The sequence below is a fragment of the Rhinoderma darwinii genome, chromosome 6, assembly GCF_050947455.1.
Source record: "Rhinoderma darwinii isolate aRhiDar2 chromosome 6, aRhiDar2.hap1, whole genome shotgun sequence".
In the NCBI taxonomy this organism is placed as follows: Eukaryota; Metazoa; Chordata; class Amphibia; order Anura; family Rhinodermatidae; genus Rhinoderma; species Rhinoderma darwinii.
Window position 1 is genome coordinate 12,366,937 of NC_134692.1, and position 18,892 is coordinate 12,385,828.

Below are 18,892 nucleotides of genomic sequence, written 5' to 3' on the forward strand. Positions count from 1 at the left end.
CTTGTTACTACCTGAAACAACTAACTCATTACAAAGCAAAGCTGCAACATAACTAAGGACGTAGCAATAGAGGGTGCAGAGGTAGCAGTCACTACGAGCCCTGGTGCTCGCGGGTGCCCAAAGGCCCCTCTGCCACATAAGACGACACCAGTATTATAGATGGCACATGGTAGGTGCCCGGTTACAAATTTTGCATTGGGGCCCCGGAGTTTCAAGTTATGACTCTGAACAAAATTACCTTTCTTCCATAGAATTCGGGGTGCGGGGCTACCGGCAGGAAGACAGGAAAGGGACACAGACTCGCCCTCTAGTATCACAATGTCTCTCAACTTTATATGGAAGACTGGCGGGAAATCTAAAGAAAAAAACAAGACAAGTATGAACCAGAGGTTGTCCAGTTTTAAAAACCCATTTCCATACACCCTATTGGTGAAATCTGGGTTAATAAAGGGAGGTCCTCTGTTAGCTGGAGTGGAGAGCGTTTACATAGAGCGTCTCTCTCTCTCTCACTCTCTCAGGAGAAGACAGCACATTGATATGAATGGACACAGTGTAATACTCTATTTCCCCTGTGATGGCGCTGCAGGGAAATCGAACACTTACTGCCAGGTTTCCCCACAGATTGCAGCTGATCGCTGAGATTTCCAGCAGGAGGACACTTTATAATCAGCCTATTGTCAAGATACCCTTCTAACAAGTAGAGATTGTCTAAATCTGACAAACCCTTTAAAAAGTATTTTCCGTTAAAATAAAATATAAATTTACGTCCTCTTGTCTTAAGCTAAAAATATGATTCAAAAGATTCTTAGCTATATGTGTTTCTGGGGAAATTGGGTGACAACTTATATGGCTGCCATTATAGCTTACACCCTCCAAAGTAGTTGTGACCAGCTTTCCCAGAGTCCTGAACGTCATGTCTGCCTAGTTAAAGAGGTTTTCTTTATATAATGAAGTTTTGCAACTTCCTAATATACCAAAACGTATTAATAATGGCGTATTTTGTGCCAATAAAATTGGAGAGGGTAGTTGGGGAGTATTGCGGCTGTTTTTTTAAAGATGCCCCCTTTTCAATAAGTTTGGTGTTTTTAGAATCGTCTGACCGCTTGCATTTCTGAGTGAGAAGACAAATGTCGCAAATTTGGCATAAATCTTAAATACTTCTACCAAATTCAAATAAATGTGGGCCTTTGAGTTTTAAATTCTTCACCATTTGCAAGATCTCTGCTTGCGGTTAGGAACATTATTGTTTACGTTCAAGTCCAATTGACTCAAGATTCGTAGAAAGATAGAGCTCACGCCCCCTGTTCTGTATCCATGGGAGAGTAACAACCCCAGCACCATTACTGCAGCGCATAAAAATGTGGAAACCCACATATGTTTTTCGCTGCAGTTTTACCACTTTGTAAAGCAATAATGGCAATTGTGGCAAAAAACACGAAAATTTACTGCCCTCTGCAGGGCCGCTATCAGGGCAGTACAAATGGTACTCCCATCAGGGGCCCGGGCCAAACAGGGGCCAGCCAAGGGCCGGCGTCAGCACCCGGCGAACCCGGTCAAGTGCCGGGACCCACTACCCTTGGGGGAGCCCACTCGGCCGCCGGGTGCTGACGCTGCCATCATGGTCCCTGCAGGAGTGGAATCCCCGGCCGGAGCGTTCTAACACTCTTGCCGGGGATTCTGCTCTTAGAGGAAGCCCCTGTCTAGGAGCAGAATCCCCCCTCCCTGTTATTACCACACAGCCCCCCTCCCTGGTAGTGCCACACAGCCCCCCTCCCTGTAGGTAGCGCCTTTAGGGCTCCCTTTAGTGGTGGAATCCCCAGCCAGAGCATTGCCGACGCTCTTGCTGGAGATTCTGCTCCTAGAGGGAGCCCATGTCTAGAGCAGAATCCCCGCCTCTCTAGTAGTGCCACACAGCCCTCTTCCCTGGTAGTGCCACACAGCCCCCGTCCCTGTAGGTAGCACCTTTAAGACTCCATCTAGAAGCATAATCCCCAGCACGAGCATTGCCGATGCCACGGTCGGGGATTCCGCTCCTGGAGAAGCCCCTGACTTCACTGTCCTTATATGGACAGCGACGTCAGGGGCTTTCTTCCGGAGCAGAATCCCCGGCCGTTGCGGCGGCAATGCTCTGTCTGGGGATTCCCCTAGTAGAGGGAGCCCCAAAGGCGCTACCTACAGGGAAGGGGGCTGTGTGGTACTAGCTGGGAGGGGGGCTGTGTGACACTACCAGTGGGGGAGGCTGTGTGGCACTACCTGGGAGGGGGGCTGTGTGGCACTACCAGGGAGGGGGGGGGCTGTGTGGCACTACCAGGGAGGAAGGACTGTGTGGCTCTACCGGGGAGGGAGGGCTGTGTGGCAGTACCTACAAGGGGGCTATGTGGCACTAGCTATGAGGGGTGCTGTGTGGCACTACCTACGAGTGGGGCTGTGTGGCACTACATACGAGGGGCACACTGTGGCACTACTTAGGAGGGGGTTGTGTGGCACTACCTATGAGGGGCGCTTTGTGGCACTACCTACGAGGGGGAGGTATGGCACAATCTACTGGGGGCATTGAGGGCACTAAATTTATGAGGATACAAACTGGGGGCCTAACTTCTATATGGGGCCATAAACAGGGTCTTACTCCCCGCAAAGAGGCCTACAAAGTCTGTGTTGCCCAATGGCCCACATAAACCTGGAGCCGGCCCTGAGAAGGTGATGTTGTTCTTTATGATTAAAGGGAATCTGTCACCAGATTCATGCTGCCATACCTGAGGACAGGCCATCAAGAGCTGAGGATAGGCTCGTATGAGCGCTGCCCCCCCTTCAAAACAGCTGATTGGCAGGGGAACTGGGGGTCGGACCCCAACCCAGCAGCTATTGATGGCCTGTCCAGAGGATACCCCATCAATTTTTACTGGCTGGAAAACCCCTTGAATCTGTGTGGGGCTACCCGGTGTTGTTTTCGCACAATATACAAATCAAAATCTGTGTCAAAAAGTGACATGTCAATTTTTTTTATCAGCGACGCAGTTTTCAATTCCGCATGCTGAAAATTCTGCCCCGTATAAACGGTTTCCTATGGAAAACAAGATCAGGCCTTTTACAAGCAGAATACACACATGAATTTTCCTCCGTGTGAACAAGGCCATCGGCCATATTCCCCGCTGTTGGGATAACCTGAAATCCGAGGCACAATCTGCAAAATTTATAAGATCTGCTGACAAATATCTAATGTGTTTGTCCGGTTCGGTACCTTAGGAGAGAGATTTCTGTTGCAAACTGTGTAAAAAATGCAGTTTATGTCCAATTTTGTCATGTCGCAGAACACCGAACTCAAGCTTCCTATGATGCTATTGATAAATCTCCCCCCTTTGTTCTCCCCATTTCTCCATCTTCTCTCCGTTCTGTGTTTTGACTCCCGTCTCCCTCCCCGGGGGTCAATTGGAGTCATTGTGCAGCATTGTACCCGGTAACGGTTGTGTTGTGTGTTGTGTTGTGTTGTGTTGTGTGTTGTGTTGGGTGCAGCCACTCCCAGGCTGGATTATGCAGCAGGGAGTCCTGGAGACTGGGGGGAGGGGACCACTTGTCCTGAACAGCCTCCCCCCCCCCTCCTGTAACTAAGGACTCGCCTGACAACGACTCCCAGATATATATAGAGAGGAGAGAAGGGAGAGGACAGAACCACTCCACATCCGAAGACCTAACCCATCGGAGCCGGGAGATCTACATCCAACACCATGGTGAGCGGCCAATCGTATCTGTACAATCTCATCTCTTCTATGTGTGACTGTCTAATCTTATGTGTCATATGTACGACTGTCTAATCTCATCTGTGCAATCTCATTTATCACATATGTGACGGTCTAATCGCCTACATCCTTTGTGTGACTGTGCAATTTTGTGCATCCTTTGTGTGTGTGACTGTCTATCCTTTGTGTGACTGTCTCATGCATCCTTTGTGTGACTGTAATTTCATGCATCCTTTGTGTGCCTGTCCAATCTGACCAATCTCATCCGTCTGATCTACTTTGTGTGCGTCAGTCTACACTGCCCTATTTATGCAGTATATATATAGCGTGTTACAACATTAGTCTATACTGCCCTATATATACAGTTTGTGCCCATATCAATCTATACTGCCCTATATACAGTGTGTGCCTATATCAGTCTATACTGCCCTATATACAGTGTGTGCCTAGATCAGTCCATACTGCCCTATATACAGGGTGTGCCTATATCAGTCTACACTGCCCTATATACAGTGTGTGTCTATATCAGTCTACACTGCCCTATATATACAGTGTGTGCCTATATCAGTCTATACTGCCCTATATACAGTGTGTGCCTAGATCAGTCCATACTGCCCTATATACAGGGTGTGCCTATATCAGTCTACACTGCCCTATATATACAGTGTGTGCCTATATCAGTCTACACTGCCCTATATACAGTGTGTGCCTAGATCAGACCATACTGCCCTATATACAGGGTGTGCCTATATCAGTCTACACTGCCCTATATACAGTGTGTGCCTATATCAGTCTATACTGCCCTATATACAGTGTGTGCCTAGATCAGTCCATAATGCCCTATATACAGGGTGTGCCTATATCAGTCTACACTGCCCTATATACAGTGTGTGCCTATATCAGTCTATACAGCCCTATATACAGTGTGTGCCTATATAAGTCTATACTGCCCTATATACAGTGTGTGCCTATATCAATCTATACTGCCCTATATACAGTGTGTGCCTATATCAGTCTATACTGCCATATATATATATACATACATACATACACACAGTGTGTGCCTATAGCAGTCTATACTGCCCTAAATATACACACACAGTGTGTGCCTATATCAGTCTATACTGCTGTATATATACTGTGTGTGCCTATATCAGTCTATACTGCCCTATATATACAGTGTGTGCCTATATCAGTCTATACTACCCTATATATACACAGTGTGTGCCTATATCAGTCTATACTGCCCTATATATACAGTGTATGACCATATCAGTCTGTACCGCCTTATATATAGTGTGCACCTATATCAGTCTATACTGCCCTATAGATACAGTGTGTGACTACATCAGTCTATACTGTGTTTTATATATATATATATATATATATATATATATATAGTGGGCAACTAAATCAGTCTATACTGCCTATATATACACACACACATTGTGTTACTATATCAGTCTATACTTGATAGATAGATAGATAGAATATGACTATTTCAGTTATACTGCCCTAAATATATAGTGTGTTACTACACCGGCCTTTACTGCTGCCCTATATATACAGCATGTATTTTTATCAGTCTATACTGTCTTGATAATTTTATTTTCAAGGCCAGTTAACCGTGGACACACCGATATTTCAGCCACTATGTCCAGTAATTCACACTCATGCTTCTAGTCTATGAATCTACAGTAAGAAAACCTTCCAGTAGAAATCTGACCCTAATCGTATGCACCCTTTACCCCATATAGAGGGAATGCATCTCAGTCCACGTTGGCCAGGCTGGAGTGCAGATTGGCAATGCCTGCTGGGAGTTGTACTGCCTGGAGCATGGTATCCAGCCGGACGGGCAGATGCCCAGTGATAAGACCATCGGTGGAGGAGACGATTCCTTCAACACCTTCTTCAGTGAGACCGGGGCTGGTAAACATGTCCCCCGCGCTGTGTTTGTGGACCTGGAGCCCACTGTGATCGGTGAGTACGTCAGCTCTTATTGTCTAGGACTGGGGGATAGAAGAGACGTCAGTGAAGCTCTGGGGGGATGAATGGGACGGACTGTTCTGGATCTCACATATAAACCTCTATTATTTCTCTACAGATGAGGTGAGAACTGGAACCTACAGACAACTGTTCCACCCGGAGCAGCTCATCACTGGCAAGGAAGACGCCGCCAATAACTACGCTCGTGGGCATTACACCATTGGCAAGGAGATCATTGACCTGGTGCTGGACAGGACCCGCAAGCTGGTGAGTTCATTGCTTTATGTATAGTGAAGAGGGAAAATATATATAGGATATAAGGGAATGGAAATTCCATCACAGATCTTGTGTAGCTCAGGGGTGGTCTTCTCATAGAGGTGGTCTTGGGGAGAGGTTGAAATAGGCCAAACCGTTACCCAATAAAGTGATGGAATCCACCAGTTCTTGGATCCATTGTATAAAACCTATATGTCTAACATTTCCTAACCTCTATATTCATATCTCTTAGGCTGATCAGTGCACAGGTCTCCAGGGCTTCCTCATCTTCCACAGTTTCGGCGGTGGCACTGGATCCGGCTTCACCTCCCTCTTGATGGAACGTCTCTCCGTTGACTATGGCAAGAAGTCCAAGCTAGAGTTCTCCATCTACCCTGCCCCCCAAATCTCCACAGCTGTGGTTGAACCATATAACTCCATCCTCACCACCCACACCACACTGGAGCACTCAGACTGCGCCTTCATGGTGGACAATGAGGCCATCTATGACATCTGCCGCAGGAACCTCGACATTGAGCGCCCAACCTACACTAACCTGAACCGACTGATCGGTCAGATCGTGTCCTCCATCACCGCCTCTCTCAGGTTTGATGGTGCTCTGAATGTGGACTTGACAGAGTTCCAGACCAACCTGGTGCCCTACCCCCGTATCCACTTCCCCCTGGCCACCTATGCCCCTGTCATCTCTGCAGAGAAAGCTTACCACGAGCAGCTCTCTGTAGCTGAGATCACCAACGCTTGTTTTGAGCCAGCCAACCAGATGGTGAAATGTGACCCTAGACACGGCAAATACATGGCTTGCTGTATGTTATACCGCGGTGATGTTGTCCCCAAAGATGTCAATGCTGCTATTGCCACCATCAAGACCAAGCGCACCATCCAGTTTGTGGACTGGTGCCCAACTGGGTTCAAAGTTGGCATCAATTACCAACCACCGACTGTGGTTCCTGGTGGAGATCTGGCCAAGGTGCAGCGTGCTGTGTGCATGTTGAGTAACACCACCGCCGTTGCTGAGGCCTGGGCTCGCCTGGACCACAAGTTTGACCTGATGTATGCCAAGCGCGCCTTTGTGCACTGGTATGTGGGTGAGGGTATGGAGGAAGGAGAGTTCTCTGAGGCTCGGGAGGACATGGCCGCCCTGGAGAAGGATTATGAAGAAGTCGGCACTGACAGTGTGGAAGGAGATGGAGAAGGAGAGGAGGGAGAAGAGTACTGAAATGTGATGTAATCTGAGAACCCGGCTCACATTAGTATTATGGAATAAAAAGTTTAATTTAGTTTATGGTGTTTTGTCTTTTCTTCTACTTTCGATGAACCCAGATCTGTTTATATGACATTTACACAATTCAATCATATGAGTTTACTTTAAGTTAATGAGCTAATTTTTGCTGTAAAATTGGCATAAAAATAAAAAACGTAAATAAACAAGCTCCTTACTAAGTGTCAATTCTGCTTTTTATAGCGGTCATTATGGTGTTTTATTCTACAGCGCCACCTTTATGCAGCTCTGTAGAATAAGTAATGCACGGGCATCTTATGCTGCCCAGGAGCTGACAGCTTAGCTCCTACTCTAATGGCCGGGATCGAAGTAACCTCTAATCCTGACCATTTAACCCTTTGATCAAAATGGTCCCCCGTCCCCCCCAGTGCTTGGGTCAACGCGCTTCCCAGTGACACGATCAAAGACTGGTGAACTCCTGTCTAATGTATTAGCATACAAAGTGTAATACAATGTAGATTTAAAATAAAGATGTTCAATGGCAATCCTTTTAATTCTATATAAAAATAAAAAGTAGTAAATGATGTAGTAAAAAAATAATAAAAAAAATAATAACCTTGACTATTCAAAATAAAATAAACTTTGTTATGCTTACGACACTTAAAAGCAAAAATCATACATGTATTAGGTATCCACACAACTGTAATAACCTGAAGAATTTATTTAAGAGGATATTCAGTGTGAATCGTTAACGGTATAGAAAAAAAATTACAAAATCATTTTTTTCTGTATCCACTCGACAAGAAAAGTATATAAGTTACATATGGATGTATATGTAACCCCAAAAGGCGCATAAACAACTACAATTCCTCCCGCATATGACAAGGCCTCATACAGCTGCGTCAATAAAAAAGAAAAAAGTTGCTGCCAAAAAGCGGAGAAGCAAAAATGTAAAATTTTACTGCGGCATTTAGACCCAAACAGGCCTGGTCATTAAGGGCTTAATAAAAAACACCATTTACTAACTCCAACAGTGATTATAGTTATTGCCCCCCCCCCCAGCCTTGGAAGAATATAAACTCATAAGTATCTACTATATCTCTTACCTGATTCATTGCGTATGTACTGTCTTCCTACTATGCTCCCGTCTTCACCCATCAAGCTGGCCGGAATACTTGGCTGGGAAGTCATCTTGTCCTTCTTAGTACGTGAGAGACCCCAGCGATCCCACCTGGATCTTCTTTCATCTGTAAAAATTGAATTCATGTCGCTTTAAATAACCAGAAAATCATCAATCAACAGAGATCCCACATCCGTTAAAGCGGTTATCCCAAGATTAAATGTTATCCCCTAACCACAGGATAGGTCATAACATGATGATCGGTAGGGGTCCGACCGCTGGGACCCCCACCGATCACGAGAACGGGGGTTCCGTTCCTCCGAATGAATGGAGTGGCAGGTCAAGCATGCACCCTGCTGCTCCATTCATTTTCTATCGCACTGCCAGAGATATCAGAGCACTGTACACAACCATCTCCATCAGTCCCATAGACCAAGTACAGCGCTCTGCTATCTCTGGCATTGCTATAGAGAATGGATGGAGTAGCAGGGCTCATGCTCAACCTGCCGCTCCATTCATTTAGAGGAACAGGACCCCTGTTCTTGTGATCGGTGGGGGTCCCAGCGGTCGGACCCCCACCGATCAGCATGTTATCACTTTTCCTGTGGTTAGGGGATAACAAAAAATCTTGGCACAACCCCTCTAAGTACTGCACACTATATAATGCTTTAATTACAGATGTAGGAGTTAAAACCGGGGTTAGAGGGACATATGGGCCCATTGACTGAGGAACAATGGGTTACAGCCCATTCTTCCCACAGATTAGTTTCTTCTACTCACAATGGGAGGTTCACACCGTTCTATATTTTGCATAGAGCATATTACACCACCACTAGACTGCACAGGTTGCGTCCTGATTACTTAGGTGAATGCCCTAAATGTCAACTTACTCCGGGTACATTCTATTATTTGGTGTGGTCATGTCCAAAAATGTCTGGGCTCTCGGATTAGGCTGTTCAATTTCTCATGATGAGATGGGGACCCCTCTTCCGCTCTGCCCCAAGATATGTATTTTCCTCCCTGATCCTGATGAGTCTGATGCATATTATATCCATACTTTCCTGGTATAGGCATTGTACTACGTTAAGAAAACGATAGCTAAAACTTGGATGTGATGTTGTGCACCTACGTTCATGGATTGGCTGTCTATGGATAGTAATATGCTGCCTCACAAGAAATGGATATACCAACATAGGAACTATCCTGTCAAATCCCCCAAAATATGGGACAGATGGTTACAATCCCCTGACACCGTCTGCTCCTCCCAATGTGCGTTCTTTCACTCTCCCCCCCAGCCCTTAATTAGTGTTTTTGTGGTCGATGTGTGCCTCTCAGTCATTCTCCGTATCTTACACTCTTCCTCTGATCTTCTGAATGACTTGGCGGACACATTGTTCCGATTTGTTTTGTTCCATTTTATTGATATGTTGGATTTCTATGCATAATTTCCTTTTTCCTGTTATGCCTGTAACTCATATTTGTATTTTGCTTTGTATATGATATTTGCTTGGCTCCAATAAACTTTATTTGAGAATTAACTACGGTTGTAGGAAAGGTGAGTTTGTTATTGAACTGTATTTTTGTGCACTGTATCAAGTCTCTTAGCTAGGATATCCCAGTAGCTTTACTTGCACTCCTACGAAAAACCGGCACATAGTAATATCATATTTTGGACCATAGCCGTATGGCGGGCATCGCTGAAAAACAATATGAATATGTTTTTTACAAACCAAGCGACAGCACGAAAGAAAAGTATGCACTCCCATAACGGTCAAAATAGAGAAAATATAAATACTTTTTAGGATAAGAGGTTTTCCCATCAGGGACATTCATGGCATATCCATAAGATATGGCATAAATGTCAGATAGATGCAGGTCCCAACTCTGGAACCTCCCGCAACTATCTCTAGAATGGGGTCCCCTAAACCCTGTTCTACCTACACTGTTTCCGTAACTGCCATTCACTTTTTACGCCTTTTTCGTCATTTCTGACCATGTAATCAGGAAGTGGCCGGGAGGCAGGGGGAACCGAGAAAGGTAGAATGGGGTTTAGGGGACCCCGTTCTAGGGATAGGTGCAGGTTCCGGAGTTGAGAACTGCATCTATCTGACATTTATGACATATCGTGTGGATTTGCCATAAATGTCTCTGATGGGCAAACCCCTTTAAGTATTAGCAACACATATGACAAACAATTGAAAACATCTAAAAAAAAATGTCACAAATAATGAAATGACCCTACTGTAGTGATAACCCCAAATGCGGGACTGACCAGACAAGGACAAAGGGCATGGCCCCACGTGGGGGTTTTCTTCCGGAACTGTTCGCATCAATGCCGCACAGAATCTGCGTTGCAGATTCTGCGGCGGATCTGCCCAAAATGTGCAGTAAATTGATGCGGACTAGCTGCTGCATATTGCGGTGAAAGTATTTCCCTTCTCTCTATCAGTGCAGGATAGAGAGAAGGGACAGCACTTTCCCTAGTGAAAGTAAAAGAATTTCATATTTACCGGCCGTTGTCTTGGTGACGCGTCCCTCTTTCGGCATCCAGCCCGACCTCCCTGGATGACGCGGAAGTCCATGTGACCGCTGCAGCCTGTGATTGGCTGCAGCCTGTGATTGGCTGCAGCTGTCACTTAGACTGAAACGTCATCCCGGGAGGCCGGACTGGAGGAAGAAGCAGGGAGTTCTCGGTAAGTATGAACTTCTATTTTTTTTACAGGTTGCTGTATATTGGGATCGGTAGTCACTGTCCAGGGTGCTGAAACAGTTACTGCCGATCGCTTAACTCTTTCAGCACCCTGGACAGTGACTATTTACTGACATCGCCTAGCAACGCTCCCGTAATTACGGGTGCACACACGTAGTTACCCGTAATTACGGAAGCCCCATTGACTTCCTCAGTCTGGCTGTAGACCTAGAAATACATACAGTGAAGGAAATAAGTATTTGATCCCTTGCTGATTTTGTAAGTTTGCCCACTGTCAAAGACATGAACAGTCTAGAATTTTTTAGCTAGGTTAATTTTACCAGTGAGAGATAGATTACATATATATATAAAAAAAAAAAAGAAAATCACATAGTCAAAATTATATATATTTATTTGCATTGTGCACAGAGAAATAAGTATTTGATCCCTTTGGCAAACAAGACTTAATACTTGGTGGCAAAACCCTTGTTGGCAAGCACAGCAGTGAGACGTTTTTTGTAGTTGATGATGAGGTTTGCACACATATTAGATGGAATTTTGGCCCACTCCTCTTTGCAGATCATCTGTAAATCATTAAGATTTCGAGGCTGTCGCTTGGCAACCCAGATCTTCAGCTCCCTCCATAAGTTTTCGATGGGATTAAGGTCTGGAGACTGGCTAGGCCACTCCATGACCTTAATGTGCTTCTTTTTGAGCCACTCCTTTGTTGCCTTGGCTGTATGTTTCGGGTCATTGTTGTACTGGAAGACCCAGCCACGAGCCATTTTTAATGTCCTGGTGGAGGGAAGGAGGTTGTCACTCAGGATTTGATGGTACATGGCTCCATCCATTCTCCCATTGATGCGGTGAAGTAGTCCTGTGCCCTTAGCAGACAAACACCCCCAAAACATAATGTTTCCACCTCCATGCTTGACAGTGGGGACGGTGTTCTTTGGGTCATAGGCAGCATTTCTCTTCCTCCAAACACGGCGAGTTGAGTTAATGCCAAAGAGCTCAATTTTAGTCTCATCTGACTACAGCACCTTCTCCCAATCACTCTCAGAATCATCCAGATGTTCATTTGCAAACTTCAGACGGGCCTGTACATGTGCCTTCTTGAGCAGGGGGACCTTGCGGGCACTGCAGGCGTAATGTTACCAATGGTTTTCTTGGTGACTGTGGTCCCAGCTGCCTTGAGATCATTAACAAGTTCCCCCCGTGTAGTTTTCGGCTGAGCTCTCACCTTCCTCAGGATCAAGGATACCCCACGAGGTGTGATTTTGCATGGAGCCCCAGATCAATATCGATTGACAGTCATTTTGTATGTCTTCCATTTTCTTACTATTGCACCAACAGTTGTCTCCTTCTCACCCAGCGTCTTACTTATGGTTTTGTAGCCCATTCCAGCCTTGTGCAGGTCTATGATCTTGTCCCTGACATCCTTAGAAAGCTCTTTGGTCTTGCCCATGTTGTAGAGGTTAGAGTCAGACTGATTAATTGAGTCTGCGGACAGGAGTCTTTTATACAGGTGACCATGTAAGAGCTGTCTATAATGCAGGCACCAAGTTGATTTGGAGCGTGTAACTGGTCTGGAGGAGGCTGAACTCTTAATGGTTGGTAGGGGATCAAATACTTATTTCTCTGTGCACAATGCAAATAAATATATATAATTTTGACTATGTGATTTTCTTTTTTTTTTTTTATATATATAATCTATCTCTCACTGGTAAAATTAACCTACCCTAAAAATTCTAGACTGTTCATGTCTTTGACAGTGGGCAAACTTACAAAATCAGCAAGGGATCAAATACTTATTTCCTTCACTGTAGGTCCAGCCAGAATGAAGAAATGTCATGTTAAAAAAGCAATATGCTCCGCAGAACACATAACATGTACATGACATCTGCGGACTTCATTGCGGAATTTAGAATCTCCATTGAAGTCAATAGAGAACTTCCGCAATGAGTCCTCAACCAGTCCGCCACTGGTCCGCAACATCCATTGTATGCTGCGGACACCAAATTCCGCACCGCAGCCTATGCTCCGCAGCGGAACTTTCCGCCTCGTCTAAACGAAGCCTACTAAAAAGAAGTGGAAGGCAATGGAGAAACTGGTCCGCTGCGGATTAACGCTGCGGATTAACGCTGCGGAGTGTCCGCAGCGGAATTCCAGAGCAATTCCGCCACGTGGGGCTTTGCCCTAAATGGTTAGTAAATCAACCACTCCACTCAACAAGATCATAAAGTGCTAGTATATGGCATAAAAGTCATAGTTCAAGTATAAATTGCAAAGTGCCCAAAAACATACAGAAAAATTCCCAAAAAGTGCTAAGGTGAAATAGAATAGCTACAAAGAACTTACATGTATGTAATGTGACATCCAGTAAATAAACTATTAAGTGTGGGGCTTCTGTTGCAGTTTATGTCCAGACCAGAATTTATTTTTCCTGCCTCAACTTTATGCACTTTGTATGGCTATTAATATATAGCCAATTGGGTTAGAGTTGTGCTCTCGCTTTACATTATAATTGTTTATTGGATGTCGCGTTACCTACGTGTATGTTCTTGGTAGCTATTCTATTGCTCTTTAGCACTTTGTAATTTTTCGGAATGTCTTTGGGCACTTTATACTTGACCTATGCGATTTTTATGCCATATACCAGGGGTCTCAAACTCGGCCGGGTAAGTGGGCCACATATAGAAAAAATGGGAAGTTGATGGGCCGCATTACTTTCAAATTTGATACAATACAAAATTATTGTTAATCAATTAGTTATTTGAACTACAATAATAATACATTACTATAATAATAATACTACATTACTATAATAATACCGCTAGGTTTAAAATTTGAGAGAATTCTCCACGTGCTTACTTCAACAATCCAGTTTTCAAGTTTAAGTGTCGCTAAATGCAGTCCGGTGGCTCAGTTAGCAGTGTTTGGCAGACACACATGTCAAGATTGGGCAGCCCCTTTTTAGATCGTGCCATAGTGCCCTCTGTGGATGCTGCCACTGTGCCCTCTGTGGATGCGGCCACAGTGTCCTCCGTAGATGCTGCCACAGAATCCTCTGTAGATGCTGCCACAGTGCCCTCTGCAGATAATTCAACAGTGCCCTCTGCAGATAATGCCACAGTGCCCTCTGTAGATAATGCCACAATGCCCTCTGCAAATAATGACACACACACCCCAAGTAGATAGCTCCATTGGGGTTCCCTCTAGAAGTGGAATCTCCAGCCAGAGCGTTGCCGACGCTTTGCCTGGGGATTCCTCTACTGTTGGAGCCCCTGACGTCACTGTCCATACACAATGACGTCTGGGGATCCTCCTGGACCGGAATGTGATATCAGGGGCAACCCCAGAGCCAGAGTCCCAGAGCAGAGCACTAGTATAGGACAGTGATGTTATAGAGGCTTGCCCAGAGCTGGAGTCCAGGAGCAGAGCCGCTTCTAGCACTCTGCCTGGGATTCCAGCTCTGCTCCTGACATCACCGTCCATATATGCACATGGATGTCAGGGGCAACCCCAGAGCTGGAGTCCCGGGCAGAGCGCTGGTAGGTTCTTCCTGGGACTCCAGCTGTGCTCCTGACATCACTGGGACTCCCGCTCTGTCGATGTATGGACAGCGATGTCAGAGGCTTCCCCAGAGTCCCAGAGCAGAGACTATACTAGCGCTCTGCCCGGGACTCCAGCTCTGGGGAAGCCCCAGACATCGCTGTCCATATGTAGACAGCGATGTCAGAAGATTCCACAGAGTCCCGAAGCAGAGCCTATACTAGCGCTTTGACCCTACATGGATACCGATGTCAGGGAATTCCAGAGTCCCGGAGCAGAGTCTGTACTAGCGGCTCTGTGTCCCGCGGGCCGCAGATGACAGCCCTAGGGGCCGCGTGCTTGAGACCCCTGCCATATACGAACACTTTCTGATCTTTTTGAGTGGAGAGGTTGGTTCATTAACCCTTTATTCCTTATCTGGTCATTCCCGCATTTTGGGTTAGCACTACAGTAGGCTCATTTCATTATTTGTGACTCCTATGTATGAGCTACATTATATTTAGATGTTTTTTAAATTGTTTGTCAGATGTGTTGCTTAGGCTTAAATAACGTAATTACGTTTTCTATATTTTGGCCATTATGGGTGTGCATGTAGCGCCTATGGCCGCGGGCCGTCGGGTTGCTCACCTCCCGATGCCCGCAGCCATAGATCTGTGAGCGCTGGTCCCCATCTGCTTCCTAGGAGACGCCAGCGCTCACTTCCACTCCGGTCCGCTGTGTCCCGTAGGGTGCGCGCGCACGCCCGTGCCCTCTCTTAAAGGGCCAGTGCGCGCACATGAAGACAATCATCATCATCAACTCACATGATTTCCTGGTCTATAAGAAGTCCCCTGCCCTTCTGATCCTTGCCGGAGCGTTGTTAGTGTATCCCAAGTCTGTCTTGCAAATGGTGCCTTAGTGTTTCCCGTTCAAGTTGTTACCCATGCCCTGTTATCTGTTCCTGTATCCCGTGCTGTGTTCTTGTTCCTATGCCTACTAGTGTTGGAGTCCTGTCGACTGCACCTGCTGTTGTTTGCCACGTCCTGTGTCATCTGCCACGTCCAGTATCATCTTCCACGTCCGGTGTGTTTTGCCACGTCTGGTGAAACCTGCGGCACCTGCTGTCATGCGCCACGTCTGGCGTTACCTGCTGCACCCACCTCCATCCATGCCAGAGCCGCGGCCACTGTCTGGACTACCCAGGGACCCTAGTGCGGGACTTTGTATTACTGGGGTGCTCTGTTGTTTGGCCAGCTGCCTTCCCGCTACGGCGGTGTGCCCTAGTGGGTCCACATACCCACAAACCGTGATGATACGCTCAGGCCATGGACCCCGCTGGTCAACCTGAGACCTTGATGACACACGCCATGCTGGCCGAGATGGAGGATCTCCAGTCACGGCAAGACCAACTCCTCCTGTCGGTGAACGCCATTGTCCAGTCGTCACCAAACCCATTCCTGCTGCTTCTCCTGCTACACTTCCTGTCTGCACCAGTGCTGATCCCCTGTGCTTCTTGCCGCTACCTTCACGCTATGACAGAGACCCGAGGACCTGCAGGGGATTTTTGAATCAGTGCCAGATCCACTTCAGTCTACATGCCAGGGCCTTTTCTTCTGATGATGTCAGGATCGCCTTCATCATCTCTCTCCTTTCTGGCAAAGCCCTGGCATGGGCATATCCTCTGTGGGAACATCAGGGGCCAGAGACTTGCAGTACTTCTTACGGACTTTCCGCTCGATCTTTGAGGAACCTGGGAGAGTTTCTTCGGCTGCTGCATCCCTGCTGACCCTACACCAGGGAGAACTCTCCATGGGCGAGTACGCCATTCAGTTCCGTACCCTGGCTGCTGAATTAACCTGGAACAACGAGGCTTTGGTGGCCACATTCTGGCAGGGACTGTTTTCGGGGATTAAGAACGAGCTGGTCGCTCGCGATCTGCCATCTAACCTGGACGATCTCATCCTACTTGCCACCAGGGTTGACATGAGGATCCGGGAGCGTTCCCAAGACATTCTCCAGGAGAGAGAACTTCCTAGGCTGGATTCTACTTTCCAGCAATATTTACCATCCTCCTAAGTCGTCCCACCAGAGGATCCTATGCAGATGAACCGCGTCAAATTGTCTACCCAGGAGAGACAACGCAGACGCACTTCTGGACTTTGTCTGTATTGCGGCCTCGGAGGCCATATTTTGCGCCTGTGTCCCCAGAGGCCAGAGAGACCCCAGTGCCTAGGATTGGTTGGAGAGACAAGCCTAGGTGGAACGGTACCAAATAAAGCATTCTGTACCAAGTTGACTATTCCTGTGACCCTAGTATCCCGCGAGAGGACGCATCGGGTTTCTGCCTATCTAGACTCTGGGTCATAGGCAAACTTCATCAAAAAGGAGCTAGTGGATCATGTCCAGTTGCCCACAGTTCCCCTGGAGACATCTTTGGCTGTTGCCTCAGTGAATGGACTACCTCTGCCTGACCCGATCGTTTCTAAAACCAAGCTGTTGAGGCTCCAGTTTGGAGTCCTTCATTCTGAACTAAATTCTTTCCTTGTTTTGCCCAAGGCCATCAATCCTGTTCTGCTGGGCCGGCCTTGGCTTCGACTGCATGCCCCAGTCCTGGACTGGAGTTCTGGAGAGGTTCTCCAATGGGGCTCCAAGTGCCTCGGTTGTTGTCTGTTGCAGATTAATCCTGTCAAGCCTCCTCTGCCTCAGTCATTGGCGGGACTGCCCCCCCCCCATTTTGCTCAGTTTGCATATGTCTTCAGCAAAAAGGAGGCTGAGACGCTGCCTCCACATTGTACTTATGACTACCCCATTGAACTGGTTCCTAATGCCTCTCTTCCCCGTGGACGGGTATATCCTCTCTCCTTGCCAGAGTCTCTATTCATGTCAGCCTATATCAAGGAGAATTTGGAGAGGGGTTTCATACGAAAGTCTTCCTCCCCGGCCGGGGCTGGGTTCATCTTCATTAAAAAGAAAGATAGATCCCTTCGACCCTGCATTGACTACAGTGGTCTCAACCAGTTCACGGTCAAGAACAAATACCCGTTGCCACTTATATCTGAACTGTTTGACCGTATACGAGGAGGCAGAATTTTTTCTAAACTAGACTTGCGTGGGGCTTATAATTTGATCCAAATCAGTCAAGGGGACGAGTGGAAGACGGCGTTCAACACTCGAGACGGGCAATATGAATACCTGGTGATGCCATTCGGACTGTGTAACGCTCCCGCGGTCTTCCAGAAATCCGCTAATGATATCTTCGAGTTCTCCCTTATATCTGTGTTGTAGTTTATCTTGATGATATTTTGATTTTCTCCCCAGATCCATACAGCGTTTTGTGGGATTCGCCAATTTCTACTGGCAGTTTATTCCTAACTTCTCATCAGTGACAGCTCCCATCTCTACCCTTACCAAAAAGGGTGTGAACACCAAGGTGTGGACACCAGAGGCAGAGTCCGCATTCATTAGTCTCAAAAAAGGCTTCACTTCAGCCTCGATGTAAAGGATCTGCCAGACACAACTTCTGTGTCGACGCCCATAGTTAATCAGTCTGCACCTGCTTCTATGTCTGTGAGACTGACTCCATCTTCCACCACCCAGGATGGCAGGCTTAGGAGTGGGAGAGCCTATCACAACCTGGCCAGACGGAGCTAGCTCCCGCCCTCTGTCTATTTATATCTGCCTTTCCTGTTCCTCCTTTGCTTGTGATTCTTCTCTGCTGGTTTCCTGGCCCTTCTGCAGCTTCTTGAACTACTGATCCTCTGCTTGTGATTGACCTTGGCTTTACTGACCACTCTTCTGCTCTGCGTTTTTGTACCTCGCTCATCTCCTGGTTTGACTCGGCTCGTTCACTTCGCTTGTTGCTCACGGTGTCCCCGTGGGCAGCTTCCCCATTTCCCTGGCTTCTTTGTACCCTTGTCTGTTTGTCTGTCGTGCACCTATTGAGTGTAGGGACCGTCGCCCAGTTGTACCCCGTCGCCTAGGGCGGGTCGTTGCAAGTAGGCAGGGACTGAGTGGCGGGTAGATTAGGGCTCACCTGTCTGTCTCCCTACCCCGTCATTACATAATCACAAGCCCATATACCTAGTCTACCCTGGTCCCTGACACTGCTATGGACCCCCTTGAGACCCTGGCTCAGCAAATGCAGGGCCTCTCCCTACAGGTCCAGGCCCTGGCTCAGACGGACAACCAGCCTGATGCTACCCTGGTAGTGCCCTTCACCTCACCTCTTGAACCCCACCTCAAGTTGCCCGACCGGTTCTCAGGGGACCGGAAGACCTTTTTCTCCTTTCGGGAAAGTTGTAGGCTCTATTTTCGCTTAAAGCCCCACTCCTCTG

General features: G+C 47.0%; 2 protein-coding genes across 2 annotated transcripts in view; one reads left to right on the top strand and one right to left on the bottom strand.

The window, feature by feature from the left end:
- Positions 1-18,892, bottom strand: part of LOC142656137 (striated muscle preferentially expressed protein kinase-like) — a 70,744-nt gene that overhangs the window by 36,814 nt on the left and 15,038 nt on the right. Inside the window, exons 6-7 of the mRNA XM_075831028.1 lie at positions 8,322-8,462; positions 239-355 (exon numbers count right to left, since the gene is read on the bottom strand). Of these exons, the coding sequence (XP_075687143.1) occupies positions 239-355; positions 8,322-8,462 (258 nt within the window). The remainder of the gene's footprint in view (positions 1-238; positions 356-8,321; positions 8,463-18,892) is intronic.
- On the top strand, positions 3,623-7,273 carry LOC142655243 (tubulin alpha-1A chain-like). Its single transcript, XM_075829146.1, has 4 exons — positions 3,623-3,725; positions 5,492-5,714; positions 5,839-5,987; positions 6,229-7,273. Exons 1-4 carry the CDS (start codon positions 3,723-3,725, stop codon positions 7,210-7,212), a joined length of 1,359 nt encoding a protein of 452 aa, XP_075685261.1. The 5' UTR covers positions 3,623-3,722; the 3' UTR covers positions 7,213-7,273.